The 15,874-nt window shown below is 44.8% G+C and overlaps 2 protein-coding genes across 2 annotated transcripts; one reads left to right on the forward strand and one right to left on the reverse strand.

Moving 5' to 3' along the window:
* Window positions 1-9,590: 9,590 nt before the first annotated feature.
* On the reverse strand, window positions 9,591-13,144 carry K441DRAFT_684602 (WD40 repeat-like protein; the record flags this gene model as incomplete). The annotated part of the gene is made up of 6 exons (XM_067651798.1): window positions 9,591-9,711; window positions 9,858-10,375; window positions 10,483-10,681; window positions 10,826-11,364; window positions 11,419-12,953; window positions 13,021-13,144. 6 exons carry the CDS (start codon window positions 13,142-13,144, stop codon window positions 9,591-9,593), a joined length of 3,036 nt encoding a protein of 1,011 aa, XP_067508674.1.
* A 280-nt stretch (window positions 13,145-13,424) lies between these two features.
* On the forward strand, window positions 13,425-14,399 carry K441DRAFT_260701 (purine and uridine phosphorylase; the record flags this gene model as incomplete). The annotated part of the gene is made up of 1 exon (XM_067640818.1): window positions 13,425-14,399. A coding segment is annotated over exon 1 (616 nt), but the record flags the coding sequence as incomplete, so codon positions are not given.
* Window positions 14,400-15,874: the final 1,475 nt, after the last annotated feature.

Consider the following 15,874-nt stretch of genomic DNA (forward strand, 5'->3'; position numbering starts at 1 on the left):
AAAGGCCCTTTATTCGCATTATTGCTATAAGTGGTACTATAATACCCAAGAAGTTATATATAAATTTTTAATAGAAGTTAGCAAAACTAAGGAAAGCTTATACGTCTTTAATGCAGTTAGGGGTTTACTATTTAGTAATTATATATACCTTCTTAGGGTCCATACGGACACCCTTAGTAGTAACGATTAGTTTAAGGTATTTTACTTCTATAACTAAGAATTTACACTTCTTTAAATTAATATAAAGTCCTACGTCCCTAAGGCGCTATAGGACCTTTTAAACGTACTCAGTATGCTTAGAAGGGTCATTGCTATAAATAAGTATATCGTCCAGGTACGCAAAGTAGAAGTCATTAAGGTAGTCCCGTAAGGCGTTATTAATATAGCTTTAAAAGCTACCTAGGCTATTATATACGCTAAAGGGCATAACGGTATATTTAAATTGGCCGAAGCGTAATATAAATGCGGTTTTCTATTCGTCACCTTTTTATATTTAGAGGCGGTTAAAAGCGGCGATAATATTAAGCTTAGTATAGATTTTAGCTTAGCTAAGCCGCTTAAAAGTCTTACGTATAAGCGGTATAGGGTATCGGTTCTTAATCGTAATAGCGTTAAGTCCTCTATAGTTAACGCAGAATTAAATACCTCCTCCTAGCTTCTTAGTAAGGAGGATAGGGGCGGCTGCTAGGGATATACTAGGGCAAATAAACCCTTTATTAAGGTGTTCGTTAATATACTTTTTAACAACTAAAAGTTCATCTTTTAATATTAGGTAGGGTCTCTTATAGGGTAGCGTTTTTCCTTATTTAATATTAATGGTATAGTTATTAGGTTAATATAGGGGGAGTATATCTGCGCTCTTTTATAAGCATACGTTAATAAAGTTATAGTACCTCTTAGGGAGAAGCTTACGGAGTTCCTTATTAGTAAGTCCTTTTTTAAGCTTTATAAACTTCTTAAAGTCTAAAGGTAAAAGTCCGTAGAGTTCTACGGGGGCATTGTTTTCTAGGAGGTCGACTATATCTATTCTATTACTATAGAGGACGTAATCCTATTCTTTATTAAGCTTATATAGTTATAATTAGGAGGCTGCGGTAACGGTCTAGCCTTTCCTACATACTATACAGTAGAAGGCCGTAGCACTTATATAATAATAGTTAGTTATAGGTAAGGTAATAAGGGGTTCCTTAGGTTAGTATCCTAGAGAGTAAATAGAGGCGGCTAGGCTATGTCCTAGGCAGGTCTCTCTACAATATTTAGAGTTAAAGGTTACTTCTCTCTTTTTCCAGTTAATGGCGGGGTTATATTGTTCGAGCTAGTTTATTCCAAGGATAATAGGGTAGTTAGTAAGTAGTATAATATAGGCCTAAAGTTCTTCCTAGTGCCTATTTATGTCTAGGTGGAGTTATGCCATATAGGTAATCTTTTATACGGTATAACTACCGTTAGCAAGTTATAGGGCGCGGGCTTTAGTAAGGGGTAAGGTAGGTAGGTTATAAGTACGCACAAATTAGGTATCTATAAATTTATTAGTAGCTCCCACAATTAATTATAGAACGGCTTTTATATTATTTTTTGGCAGTAGTTCCTATTACGGGTAAAACTATTTATTTCCGTCTATTTATCTTTACTAAGTTATCTATTAAGCAGGCCGATATATAGATCCCCTTATTATTAGGGCGTCCTAACCTACGACTTAGGGCTAGGACTTAGCGTTTTCCGTTTTTATATCTAACTCTACCGCTATTACTACGTCTTTATCTTATATAGTAATGGCATATAGCAACATATTTAATATTTAAGGTACTAGGTTAGGTATTAGGCGGCAGCTACTAAACCTAGCCATTAGGCAGTTTAGGCTATAGCTATAACAGCCTTCTTAACAACATCTATAGCAACGCTTTAGCTTCTGGAGTAGCTTATATTCTCCGTCTAATAGCTTCTACAGGAAGGTTAGTATAGAAAGGTTAATATTAGAACTAGTAGTATTGCTTAAGGTAGTAGGCGTTAGTAGTTTGGTAGGTCCGGAGGGCTTCTATAGGGAGGTCTTTAGGCAGGGGTTTATAGTAGCGATCTAATTTAGTCGTTATTTAATCTTTTATATAGCTGCTACTATATTATAAACATTATTATAGTTATAGCTGGCGGCTGCGTAACTAAGGCAATAAGTAACTTTTTTAAGGAGATCTTCCTAGTCTTTAGTATTATCTCGGGCGAGGGCTCTAGTATATTCCTAGAATTTAATATAGAACTCATTAAATAATTTAGTGGGGCTTATCTTTAGGGCATATAGTTTAGCTTAGTTAGTGGCCAGTAAGTTATAATCGCGGTATATTAGGTTAAAATCGTTAAGGACTTCTTAGTAGGACTGCCACTTCTAGGGGCTATTGGTCTCCTATTAGGCGAAGAGTCTATTAAACAGTATACCCTTTATTCGCCCAATAATATAGCCAATCTTAGTGTCTTTTGTAGGAAAAAGGTAGGCGCTTTAAGTTAGTTTCTTACGGATTTATATCTTCTAGTAGCTATATTCTTTACGGTCTCCTTAGAAAACTAGGGGATTAAGGTAACATATATTAGACCCTGCGGTAGTAGCTTAGGTTTAGTCATTATAGCTTTTATCATTGCTTTAGTAGGGGTTCCCGTTAGGTAAAACTGCTTAGCGCTAACCCTCCGTTAAGTATTAAGTAGGTAAAGTTGCTAGGGGCGTAGAGACTTAAGTGGCGTTATATATAGTAAAGAGGTATCTAGCGTTGTTACAAATGTGCTTATTAAGCTAAGATTATAGGTATTTAATTATACCTTCTTTTTTAGTAACCGTAGCAATAAGTACGATTTTAGCCTTCTTTAACTGTTAGACGTCGCGTTTAGACACGTAGAGGTTATCTTCAGTTTCTTAACGCGTGTTATTAGCAAGCGCCTCACAAGCTTATAGGTCTTAGATAATATCGCGATCTTAGGTAGTACGCATCTTAGCTTATATAAGCTTTAGGTGGTAGTTCTATAGAAGGCGGTAGTATTTATTAGGTTCTCGTGCTACCATTTTTACAAACGTCTTAGCGTCTCGTATTTTAATTTTAATAGGTAGTAACCCTTCCGCTTACTTATCCGTAGTTATATAATCAATAAAAGATAAGACATTATTAGTGTTTATCTCCTTAGGGGTTAAAGCTAGGGCTAATAAATCGAATTCTCCTAGGATTAATTGGCGTCGTAGGTTAAGTATAGGTATTAGATTATTCTTTAGGTTTAATATAGTGGCTAGTAAGAAATATTATCTTACTATTATAGGTTCCTTAGAAGTATAAAGTAAGGTAACTTATAGGCACGCTACTTTTAGTAGCGCCTGTAGTATTATAGAGACGTAGAATTGGTCGTAGGCTGGGTGTTGGTGGTAAAAAGGCGTAACGTAATGTCGTGGGACGGGGTAGTGGCTATAAGACGTATATATTTAAGGAGTCTACAAGACGTTACGCGATTGATCGTAAGGGTTAAGGGCGTAAGGAGGTAATATACCTACGCGTAGCTGACATAAGCTGTACGCGAGGTGTATATGAGAGCACGGGGCTCTCCTATGGAGGCCCCTGCGGTAGGGTTCCGTGACAGTAATTAAGCCCATCTTATATAAGAATCTTATGCTTATTAGTACTTACCAAATCACGTACTTATAGGGCCTCCTCCCGTCTATAAATACTCCCTTCTCTACACCTTCCTCTCTTCTTTTCTTCTTCCTTATAAGAGCTAGAGGTGCTCCAATACTCCTCCCTAGTCCCCACTAAGGGATTTATTGGTCGACGTGGCGATATAGATAGCATCTGACAAGGAGACGGGTAAGAGAGGAGACAGGAAGGACGGAGGGGCGTCCGGTAGGTATTAGCTAAGTAACATTAACGTCTATATTATGGCTGCCTAATCTCCCGTTTGTAGGCCTCCTCCCGTCTATAAATACTCCCTCCTCTATACCTTCCTCTCTTCTTCTTTCTTCTTCCTTATAAGAGGTACTCCAATACCCCTCCCTAGTCCCCACTAAGGGATCTATTAGTTAACGTGGCGATATAGATAGCATCTAACAAAGAGACGGGTAAGAGAGGAGACAGAAAGGACGGAGGAACCTCCAGTAGGTGTTAGTTAAGTAACGTCAACGGCGGTTTTTATTACCCAAAAATTGCGTTATATAACGATATTTGGGAACGCAAATATATACCCCCGTCCCATACTCACACCACTACTAAATATTCTAGATTTTGCATTTAAAGCTGCTTCATCAGGAAAATATTCGCAGGATGAGATTTAAGTAGACTTTGGTTTTCGCGTTTCGCGTAATTAACATGCAATTTAACCAACTCGACACGCAATTGACCAACTTAACACGCAATTGACCAACTTAATATGCAATTTAACCAACTTGACACGTAGTTGATCTACTTAATATATAATTTAACCAACTTAATACGCAGTTAACCTACTTAATATGCAATTTAACTAACTTAACACGCAGTTGACCTACTTAATATATAATTTAACTAACTTAATACGCAGTTGACCTACTTAATATGTAATTTAACTAACTCGACACGCAGTTAACCTACTTAATATATAATTTAACTAACTTAACACGCAATTAACCTACTTAATATACAATTTAACTAACTTAACACGCAATTAACCTACTTAATATATAATTTAACTAACTTAATATGTAGTTAACCTACTTAACAACTTTAAAAGCTAACTGTATATTTCTTAACGTGCGATTAAGGTAAAGTTATATACTATATATTTAACTATTATATATAATCCTATACAATCTTATATAATCTCATACAATCTCATACAATCTTATAGTCTTATTACTTGGAGGCTCTGCACAAGGCTTTACACGAAGCTCTACGTACAGAGGCTCTGCACGAAGCTCTGCGTACAGAGGCTCTGCACGAAGCTCTGCACGAAGCCTCTGCCACGAAGCTCTGCACGAAGCTCTGCACGAGGCTCTGCACGAGGCTTCTGCGAGAAAGCTCTGCGTACAGAGGCTCTGCACGAGGCTCTGCGCGAAGCTCTGCGTACAGAGGCTCTACACGAAGCTCTGCATCGGGGTCCCCGCTATATTCCCGATAGCCTCTACACCGTGCCTCTACCCTATGTAACCACCTTATTTTTTACCCTTTCCTTCCTTCTTTATATCCTCCCTACCTAGGGAGCACCAGAACGGGCCAGCCAGCAGAGGACCGTTGCTAGAACTAGACGACCGTCGCCAGAACCGATGACCGTTACCAGAACTAGACGACCATCGCCAGCCAGGACGACCGTCGCCAGAACCAGACGACTGTCGCCAAACAGACGACTGTCGCCAGAACCAGACGACTGTCGGCCAGAGAACCAGACGACCGTCGCCAGCCAGACGACCGTTATCAGAACCAGACGACCGTTGCCAGAGCCAGACGACCGTCGCCAGAACCAGACGACCGTTGCCAGCGCCAGACGACCGTCGCCAGAACCAGACGACCGTCGCCAGCCAGACGACCGTTACTAGAACCAGACGACGACCGTCGCCAGAACCAGACGACCGTCGCCAGAACAGGACGACCGTCGCCAGCCAGACGACCGTTACTAGAACTAGACGACCGTTGCAGAGCCAGACGACCGTCGCCAGAACCAGACGACCGTTGCCAGCGCCAGACGACCGTTGCCAAGCTAGACGACCGTCGCCAGAACCAGACGACCGTTGCAGCGCTAGACGACCGTCGCCAGAACTAGACAACCGTCGCCAGCCAGACGACCGTTACCAGAACCACACAACCGTCGCCAGACGACCGTCGCCAGAGCTAGACGACCGTCGCCAGAACCAGACGATCGTCGCTAGAACCAGACGACCGTTACCAGAACTAGACGACCGTCGCCAAACCGACGACCGTCGCCAGAGCCAGACGACAACGACTAGCCAGCGAACACTATAAACGATTTAATCGATCGATCGAATCAAGGCAGCATAGACAGGTAGGCACAAACAGGGAGATGCTGACGGGTAGGCAGATGCTGACAGGTAGGCAGATGCAGACTGGTAATTAGATGCAGATAGGCAAGCAGATGCAGACAGGTAAGTAAATGCTGACGGGTAGGCAGATATAGATAGGTAGGCAGATGCAAATAGGTAGGCGATGCAGACAGGTAGGCGATGCAGACAGGTAGGCAATGCAGATAGGTAGGCGATGTAGATAGGTAGGCAATGTAAACAGGTAGGCGATGCAGATAGGTAGGCGATGCAGACAGGTAGGCGATGTAGACAGGTAGGCAATGCAGATAGGTAGGCGATGCAGACAGGTAGGCAATGTAGACAGGTAGGCAATGCAGATAGGTAGGCGATGTAGATAGGTAGGCAATGTAGACAGGTAGGCGATGTAGGTAGGTAGGTAGATAGGTAGGTAGGTAAGTTAATAGGTAGATAGGTAGAAGAGAACCATTGCTATATTATATTAAATTATCTAAAATAATATTTATTTTGCTAGCCTTATAAATAGCCTTAAAGTAGCTTTTATTTATTTAAAATATGCTATTAGTATAAAAGAGGTAAATATAATTGTGGTTACCAAATGCGCAGATTACTGGCAGGTTTCGCGCAGGTTGCGCGCAGGTTGCGCGCAGACTGCGCGCAGGCTGCGTGTCAAAAAAACACGACATAGGCTAGTCGGTCGAGTTGCCAAATGCCCTCAACTGCGCGCCAATTGCGTCAACCACCAACCATTGAGGCCATTGGTAGGGTACCATATTTTGCCGATGTAGTTACTGCAGTAGATCCTTACCTAGCGGTAACTAAGGCGCCTTAATCTTACTACTACTTCTAAATTAAGTAAAAGCTCTATATAGGGGGGTCCCAGGGGGTCTCCCCCTGGAAAACCTTATCTCTATATATATTAATTAAAGTCTATATAATAAAGCTCTAAGTTAAAGCTTTAGGTTATAAACTCGGGTCAAAATTTGCGTTAGGGGTGTTCTGCCCCATATCGGCACACGGCTCGTTCCGGAAAATTTCTGCTTTATACCGGAATAGATCGTCTTCAAAAAGGAACAAATCGTGTATCGGTTTTATCGTCTTAATTCCGGAACAATTGCGTTATTCTGGAAAAGATTTGATACTATATTTAAAGCTATATAAAGCTTTTAGTGGAGCTTTTTATTAGATTTTGGCCATTTCTATAAGCAGATTTAGGAAGTACTGTGTAGTCAATGGTTATAAATAATAATTAATATATAATCTTATTGATTTTAGGCGTAAAATAAGTAATAATATATCCTTAATATTATAATTTATTATCTAGTGGAGCATATTTAGGATAAAAATATAAAATCTTGATTTTCTAATGAGATTTTATAAGGCTCTAGGGATTAAATTTTACTACCCCCCTCTAACTACTATAATATTATTAAATTCCATCTAAACTAGATTACGCTGCAATTAATAAGTATATTTAAAGGCTTTTCCGCGTTATAGATATAGCCTACAAGTAGTAAAAGCTAGTTAGGTAGGGGGTGATTAATTGCGTTCCCCAACACTAAAAATTAAAAATCTTGCAAAGCTCCAATCTTATTAAGATCTCTTAAAAACCGGGCCCTCCGAGGTTCTACCAGCCATAAACTAATTGCCTATTTAGGTTTAGCGCGATTATAATTTAGATTTCTCCTAGTCGCCAACCTTACTTACTTTATAGTCTTCCTTTCCTTCATCTTACGCAGCCTTTATAGTGGGCTTAATTAATTGCCTTCTCTATTTGCTATTATTAATTAAGGTAGTATAGGACTTTGCAATAAGGTCTCCTGTTAGGCTCACTTTAATTAACCGCTTAGCTAAGTACTAGTAAGCCTTCTATGGCCTCTTATAGGCTAGTTAACTCTAGTTTCTTCCAGATACTTAGTAAATGCAGGCTTTACTATAACTGAAAAAGCAGAAATAGCGTGAGAAACGTTGTAGGAGTCGTTTGCGGTAGAAGGAGAGGCAATCGCATTAGGTGCGGAGGTGGTCGCGGAGGTAGTCGCGGAGGTTGTCGCGGAGGTTATCGCGGAGTTGTTGCGGAGGTTGTCGCGGAGGTTGTCGCGGAGGTTGTCACAGAGGTTAATATTGCTGTTACTGGTGTTAGATTTAAGCTGGCAATTAAGTTAATATATATTTAGAACTTACAGATAAGACGTGCATCTCGTTAAGGATATAATTAAGTTATGCGTAAAGGCAGTAAATAAGGAAGAACAAATAAGAAAATTTAACAGACGTCGAAGTTCAACTTTCGGAGCCCCTACGCTAGTCTAATCGGGTAATTACAATAAGAAAATTAACACCTCAGGAGGTTTCACGAGAAATGCCTTGCACTTAGGTATAAAATACAAACGAACTACCAAACTTAGGCTTATTAACTAGCCGTTTTGGCGACGTCGTATACGCATGGTTGGGGTAATTTAAGGCTGTTTTAGACGTTATACAATAACAATTTACCAATTAGATTAAGAGGGGAAGAAAACCGAAGTTATTAGTATAATATATGTCAAAGAGCTTCACGATTCGTGCATAGCCATACGCTACTGTACCACCTTATAATTGGCCTAATCTTTTAAAGATCTTTTCCGGAATAAAGCAATTGTTCCGGAATCAAGACGGTAAAACCGATACACGAATCGTTCCTTTTTGAAGACGATTTGTTCCGGTATGACGCAGGAATTTTCCGGAACGAGGCTCGAGCCAGTATGGGGCAGAACAGGGGACCAACGTTCCGCATATTATTACCCCGTTTCGACTACATATTAGTCTCCCCTTTTATCTTATTCCTACGCCTTCTTCATGTATATATACCACTTGATTTCCATAGATTTACAATCAAGTTGCTCGTTCAATACCCACACTGCAAAGCTTACAATAACCAACTTTACGGCCCGTAGTCAAGGCATCCACGTGATGTCTTTGCTGGGTTAGCGTAAGCAGCACTACCAAAGATATTGCCGAACAAGGACTTGTGCTTCTTGTGCACTTAGATCGAAAGCGGCTTTTCCTTGAGCGCACGATGTCTCTAAAGAAGGATTTAAGGGAGATTTGCCCAACGTATTCGTATCCAAAACTGCAGCACAATATGGTCGCGACTCAAAAAAAAGTTGTAAATTCTAATATGAATAAGGGCCTAAATCAAATCCTTTGCTTAGTTTAGCCTTGGAAAGGGCGACTACTAGGAACTTTTTCTAGCACTTACTAAGAGTAAAAGTGCTTCACTAATACGCATATACCAGTTATATTACTATTGTTTTAAAACGGGGTTAAGCTAATAGATATAAGACTACTAATTAACTAATCCTTTAAAAGTAGTGTTTAATTTATAAGCGGAGTTAATATCTAAGCAGAATTGATTTTAAACCAAGGATATTTCTAAGCAGAATTGATTTTAAACCAAGGATATTTCTAAGCAGAATTGATTTTAAACTAAGGACGTTTCTAAGCAGAATGAATTTCAAAACTAGGCACGTTCCTAGGCAGAGTTATTCCAGCAGATTCTATTAGTGAGTATATAAGAAAGCTGGTTGGGTAGGAGGTGGGTGGGGAGGAGGTTAAAAGAATAACCTCACTTGAATTTAAAGAATGAAATACATCCGGACGAGTGTCCTAAGACGAGAACGCCGTTACGGACGGCTGCACAAGTCCTACGGTAATCAGGAGGAAGCCAAAGGATACTTTCCTCCTCCCTAACCACCCAGTCATTTGCTACAAAGAGGGTGTGTAAATGATTTGAAGAATGAGAAACAGCGCTAGAGAGAAGAGAGCGAATATCTAACACTCCACTATTTGTCTCGACCAGCTGGCCGTCCGGCGAGAATGCGACCGAGTAGACAGAATCCGAATGGCCTTCGAGCGTGCCGCGCGCCGCTCCCGTCGCGGAGTCCCAGAGCCTGACCGTCTTGTCGAGCGACCCCGACGCGACCAGCTGGCCGTCCGGCGAGAATGCGACCGACATGACAGAATCCGAATGCCCTCGAGCGTGCCGCGCGCCGCTCCCGTCGCGGAGTCCCAGAGCCTGACCGTCTCGTCGCGCGACCCCGACGCGACCAGCTGGCCGTCCGGCGAGAATGCGACCGAGTAGACAGAATCCGAATGGCCCTCGAGCGTGCCGCGCGCCGCTCCCGTCGCGGAGTCCCAGAGCCTGACCGTCTCGTCGCGCGACCCCGACGCGACCAGCTGGCCGTCCGGCGAGAATGCGACCGAGTAGACAGAATCCGAATGGCCCTCGAGCGTGCCGCGCGCCGCTCCCGTCGCGGAGTCCCAGAGCCTGACCGTCTCGTCGCGCGACCCCGACGCGACCAGCTGGCCGTCCGGCGAGAATGCGACCGAGTTGACAGACCTCGAATGGCCCTCGGCGTGCCGCGCGCCGCTCCCGCGCGGAGTCCCAGAGCCTGACCGTCTCGTCGCGCGACCCCGACCGACGACCAGCTGGCCGTCCGGCGAGAATGCGGACCGACAATGACAGAATCCGAATGGCCCTCGAGCGTGCCGCGCGCCGCTCCCGTCGCGGAGTCCCAGAGCCTGACCGTCTCGTCGAACGACCCCGACGCGACCAGCTGGCCGTCCGCGAGAATGCGACCGAGTTGACAGAACTCGAATGGCCCTCGAGCGTGGCCGCGCGCCGCTCCCGTCGCGGGAGTCCCAGAGCCTGACCGTCTTGTCGAGCGACCCCGACCGCGACCAGCTGGCCGTCCGGCGAGAATGCGACCGACATGACAGAATCAGAATGGCCTCGAGCGTGCGCGCGCCGCCGTCGTCGCGGAGTCCCAGAGCCTGACCGTCTCGTCGCGCGACCCCGACGCGACCAGCTGGCCGTCCGGCGAGAATGCGACCGAGAAGACAGAATCAGAATGGCCCTCGAGCGTGCCGCGCGCCGCTCCCGTCGCGGCGTCCCAGAGCCTGACCGTCTTGTCGTCCGACCCCGACGCGACCAGCTGGCCGTCCGGCGAGAATGCGACCGACAAGACAGAATCAGAATGGCCCTCGAGCGTGCCGCGCGCCGCTCCCGTCGCGGAGTCCCAGAGCCTGACCGTGTCGTCGAGCGACCCCGACGCGACCAGCTGGCCGTCCGGCGAGAATGCGACTGAGTTGACAGCACCCGAATGGCCCTCGAGCGCGCCGCGCGCCGAATTCCAGGTTTCTTCTGCGTGCAGGACACGTTCGATCTGCGGATCTCTGTGATTCCAGAACTGTTGCCTAATTTCGCTCTTCAGCGGACTGAATGCAAGAGCAGCGCCATACGTCTGCAGAGGAGCCCTTCCGATTATTGATCCAAAACGGAGAATAAAGCGTTTTGCATCACGAATCATCGCTAGTAAAAGCGAATTTACGTTATACTTCTGTTTTACTATATCAGCTACTAGTACTACGGCTTCGTAGAATTAATTACTTACTATAAGCATTTCGTCTAACAGTCTCACCATAACAGCCCCGTCAGAGATCTTCTTTATTAGACCAAGAGCTTCAAGCCAATGCAGAAAGTGCTCTTGAAGGAACGTATGAACCTGTTTACTGTCTTTAAGGAAAGCTCCATTCTCTTTTAGGTGGTGCACCCAGTAGCAACACGCATACTGAACGTGTGCGGGAAGATGACGGCCTACTATGTTATTATCTACCTCTTCCATAAGGGTACCTGGCTTCTGCAGACCGCAGACGTCTCTTTTTAGGGAGTCCGACATAAGCCGCAGCGATCGATCAGCTAGTAGGCCATGCGCCTTGGTCTGCCCTGATGGAAAGATGTTCAAGCCATTACCAGTACTAAAGTAGTCCTTCGCCGATTGATGGACAAAGTAGACTATTTGCTTACGAAGCGTTAAGAAAGAACCACAAGAGCCGACTAGATCTTGCAGAGCTTGTGAGTCATTGCTGAGATCTTTTGGAAGGCCGGCGACGATTCCCATTTCGCCAAGGTGCAGAGGACGATAGGAGAGCGTGATCGTGCGAAGAGTCTGTAGGTAGACTTCCACCTCTTCCGGATCTCTATTATGCTGAATCTGCTCCAACATTCGCTGGTAGAGAGGCTCTAGTCCCGCTGGGAACTTTGTATAGACATCTCGAGTCCTCCATGCTGGTACTTTCTCGAGTTCTTTGCAGACCAAAGCCACCCATAGGAAGGTTCCATCTGCATGCTTGGTGAGATACTCCTTAATAGAACTCTGGAGCTCACTTCTGTAATTCTTTTGGGAAGCTAACTTATTGACCTTGTAATTAATGAAAGAAGTAACTGCTTCTGAAACGTGGAATGAGTTCAACTCTAGGCTCATGTTATGGCCGAGGTGGCCGCGTTGAAGATGTTCAAGGATTTTTGTCTCGTTGCGGCTAGTCACCACCCACTTGACTTTGCTTGACAACTTGGAGTGGCTGAATAGATTTAGAAAGGTCTCAAGCGACTGGGAGTCGCACTCGTCAAGAGCATCAACCATCAAGTAGACTCTCGGATGACTTAGATCCTGCGCTACCTCTGAGAGCGTTCTCCAAAGGCAGTAGAGTGCATTTAACCCCTCGAAAGGGCAGCTGCCGGTTCCGTCATACCTCTTCCGCAGATGACGGGCCAACACCGGATTTTGCGTGGCTAGGAGGTAGGTAAGGCCTCGGATGATCGAAACTGCATTATTTAGTTCCTGGATTGCGTTCTGGCAGAAGAAGTACGACAGGATCCCTGACCCGGGGCTTAACTGGAGCCGCTGTGATATCTCATCAATAAGAGCCATCATTATCATCGTCTTGCCCTTGCCTGGATCACCATGTATCCATAGAATACAGGACTTGTCATCGTTCCACCACTGCGTGAAGGCTCGATCGTGGAGGATCCATGTGCACGAGCCTTCAAGCAAAGGATCTTTGCTGCTTAAGATTCGGTCTTTATCCTCCCGCGGGTCGGTCAGACGCCAGGCGCTCAGGCATTGATTATCAGCATCGCCGTCTGCAGCTATTACATGCACTAAAAGTTAGCGTCGACGTAACATAGTAGAAGCCGGCTTGACTGCTTGCGGTACCTGGACTTGCGAAGTGTACATCACCTCCGCCTATGTCGAAAATATTGCCAGCCAGAAGGTGGCCGCCATTGCTATGGAATCCACCGCTGAACATGTTGTTTTGCGAATTGCGGTATGTATCCATGACTCGTCATGAAGCCCGGCGCTGCTGCGGCGACCTTATCGTAGTGGAGAGGGTGCTGGCCAGCGCGAAGCGCACATGAAGTTACGGGCAGCAGTTCTCTTAGCTGTCTTTCTTTTAACGCTGCCTGCTGCGCGTCACTAAGGACCTGCACTTCATCCTTTTATTGGTGGGCGCATATGCATGTGCACGCACTTTGAGCGATATCTCTCGACAATCAGCTCTTAGACAGCAATGCCCACCTATTTCCACCAGAGTCGTACTGCTACTACAGATCTTTTGCAATGACAAGTTTTCGCCGTCCTCATACCAATGACTACACAGTAGGATGGATTTGTGCGCTCCCGATCGAGCTGGCTGCGGCAGCGGAGCTGCTTGATGAAGAATTCGAAGACCTCCCTGAAGACAGTAACGACACCAACCTGTACACATTCGGCTGTGTCGGAGACCACAAAGTCGTCGTTGCCTGTTTACCAGCAGGCCAGACAGGCACCAACTCTGCAGCCGCGGTCGCGATTCAGATGAAGTCAAGATTTGCATCAATCCGGTTTGCCCTAATGGTCGGTGTTGGAGGCGGGGTCCCAAGCGCCGGGTTAGATATAAGGCTTGGTGATGTAGTCATCAGTCAACCGTACATGCAACATGGAGGAGTGGTCTAGTACGACTTTGGGAAGACTGGAGCGGGTGGGCAATTTACGCGGACGGGATCGCTTACATGTAACACACCGCCAACAGCTCTGCCGAACGCACTTGCAAAGCTGCAGTCGAATCGCTAGAGGCAAAAGCAGTCTTCCTACTCATCTCTCGGTTTTCGATCGCTTGCCACAATTTAGCCGCGAAAAAGCAGGACCTGATATACTGTTCAAGCCAACATATAATTATACTGGGGGAGCAACATGTGAGGAATGCAGTAGAGAGGTGTTAATGGAGCGTGCTCCACGTACAACTGAAGAGGTTGTTATTCACTATGGCACGATAGCCTCCGGTAATCAAGTCATGAAGGATGGCGTCACTCGAGATAGGCTGAGCTCGGAGCTTGGCAGTGTCCTCTGCTTTGAGATGGAAGCGGCAGGACTAATGAACAGCTTCCCGTGCCTTGTCATCCGAGGCATCTGCGACTATGCGAACTCGCACAAGAACAAGGGATGGCAGCCTTATGCGGCAGCAACGGCAGCTGCGTGTGCGAAGGAGCTTCTGTCTGTGATACCGGAGAGTCACGTCTCGGAGACATGTTCAATTGCTGAGCAGATCAAGTCCAGTGAGTTAGTGGACCAGATGTGGGTATTAACTATTTATCTTTTGCTCACTTGCGGTACAGAAGTTCACCCCTCAAGCAAGACACAGCAAGGCCAAGTTAATAATTTCTCCGGCTCCGTGTACACAGCTGGGGGCAAAGCGATATATGGCAACACATTTAATTCGGGAGGAGGAGCAATGAGCTTTTAAGGCGCGGTTCCGCAGATGTCGCAGTGGTTGTGGCTATAGATATCTCGTGCTAAACGGTTAATCTAATCAATAAGTTAATCAGCTAGTTGCCGATTGTTTGCTACATACTAGCCTCCGCTGCTCAGCCCCTCAGATCCTCTCATCCATTTCGAGGCTACCAGCTATCTCAATAGTTGGTAATGAATAACTATACTATTACCCTTCCCAACGACACCAGTCTTTATATGGATACGCCAGCTCGTATAAAAGTGTTAAAAGGAATATGATTTTCTACATAGGATACGTTTGGAGATGGCGTTACTCTTGGGTGTACACAAAGGTTGACTATTGCATGGCAGTGTTGGTATATCCACCAGATTTTTATTCCAAGACAACTGCCGTGGACATATGCTTAAGGCTGTAGAAAGGATTTCTAGAACGCTTGTCGTCTTCTTAGCTTTGTTAACGAATTGACATGCATTCCATACGAAACGGCATTACAAGATTTTAGATATTAGACAGTTCAGATGTAAATCAATTTAGACAGATACATTTATATATCCTAAGAACAAACTGTCCTAAGCCACGACCGAAATGGCGCCTCCCGCAGCCTTATTTAATATGCCCGCGAACTCCTTCCTACTTTCTGTACGCTAGCCCGCCCTTATTCCAAGCGTCCCAAACCCTGCCTAACTGACCATCTTCCTCGCCCGTACCGTTATTGTCCAGCCAAATTTTCTTAGCTGGCCCACATACTTCCTAGATACTTCACTTGCATCTACTAGTGTTTAGGCGTCTGTAAACTGAAATAAAGAAGTATAAGATCATTTTTAACCCTAAAAGATGCTGTCTGTGCTGTTAACTTTAAGATTCCAAAATAGTAAATTTTCGGGCAAACGGAATAGACTAGCCACAGGCTAGATCATATACATATGCCGTCGCTCAAAGCACAGCTATTTCTTCTAGAAGCGCTCGCGTCTAATGTTGTTCACGTTATAGTAATAAGAAAGTCCCTCATGGGAATAGAGCGTGTAGATCCCTAAAATACGCGTGCTAGAAGGATCCCATCTTGAATATAGGCAGGTAGGATTTTTGATATTACTGGTCACGGTGGAGCCGATCAATTTAGATAGGCGCTACACTAGGAAGAGACCAACTAATCTGTCTAAATCGGATCAATTTATTATATTTAGACTCATTGACGCGTACGAGGTAATAGAGTGAAATACTAATAGGTTGCAGAGGCAGAAATCTCGTAGATCTAGATTTTACTCTGCTACTCGGCGAGCTACTTTCTTTAACCAACCT

This window comes from Cenococcum geophilum (assembly GCF_001692895.1).
Source record: "Cenococcum geophilum 1.58 unplaced genomic scaffold K441scaffold_5, whole genome shotgun sequence".
Taxonomy (NCBI): domain Eukaryota; kingdom Fungi; phylum Ascomycota; class Dothideomycetes; order Gloniales; family Gloniaceae; genus Cenococcum; species Cenococcum geophilum.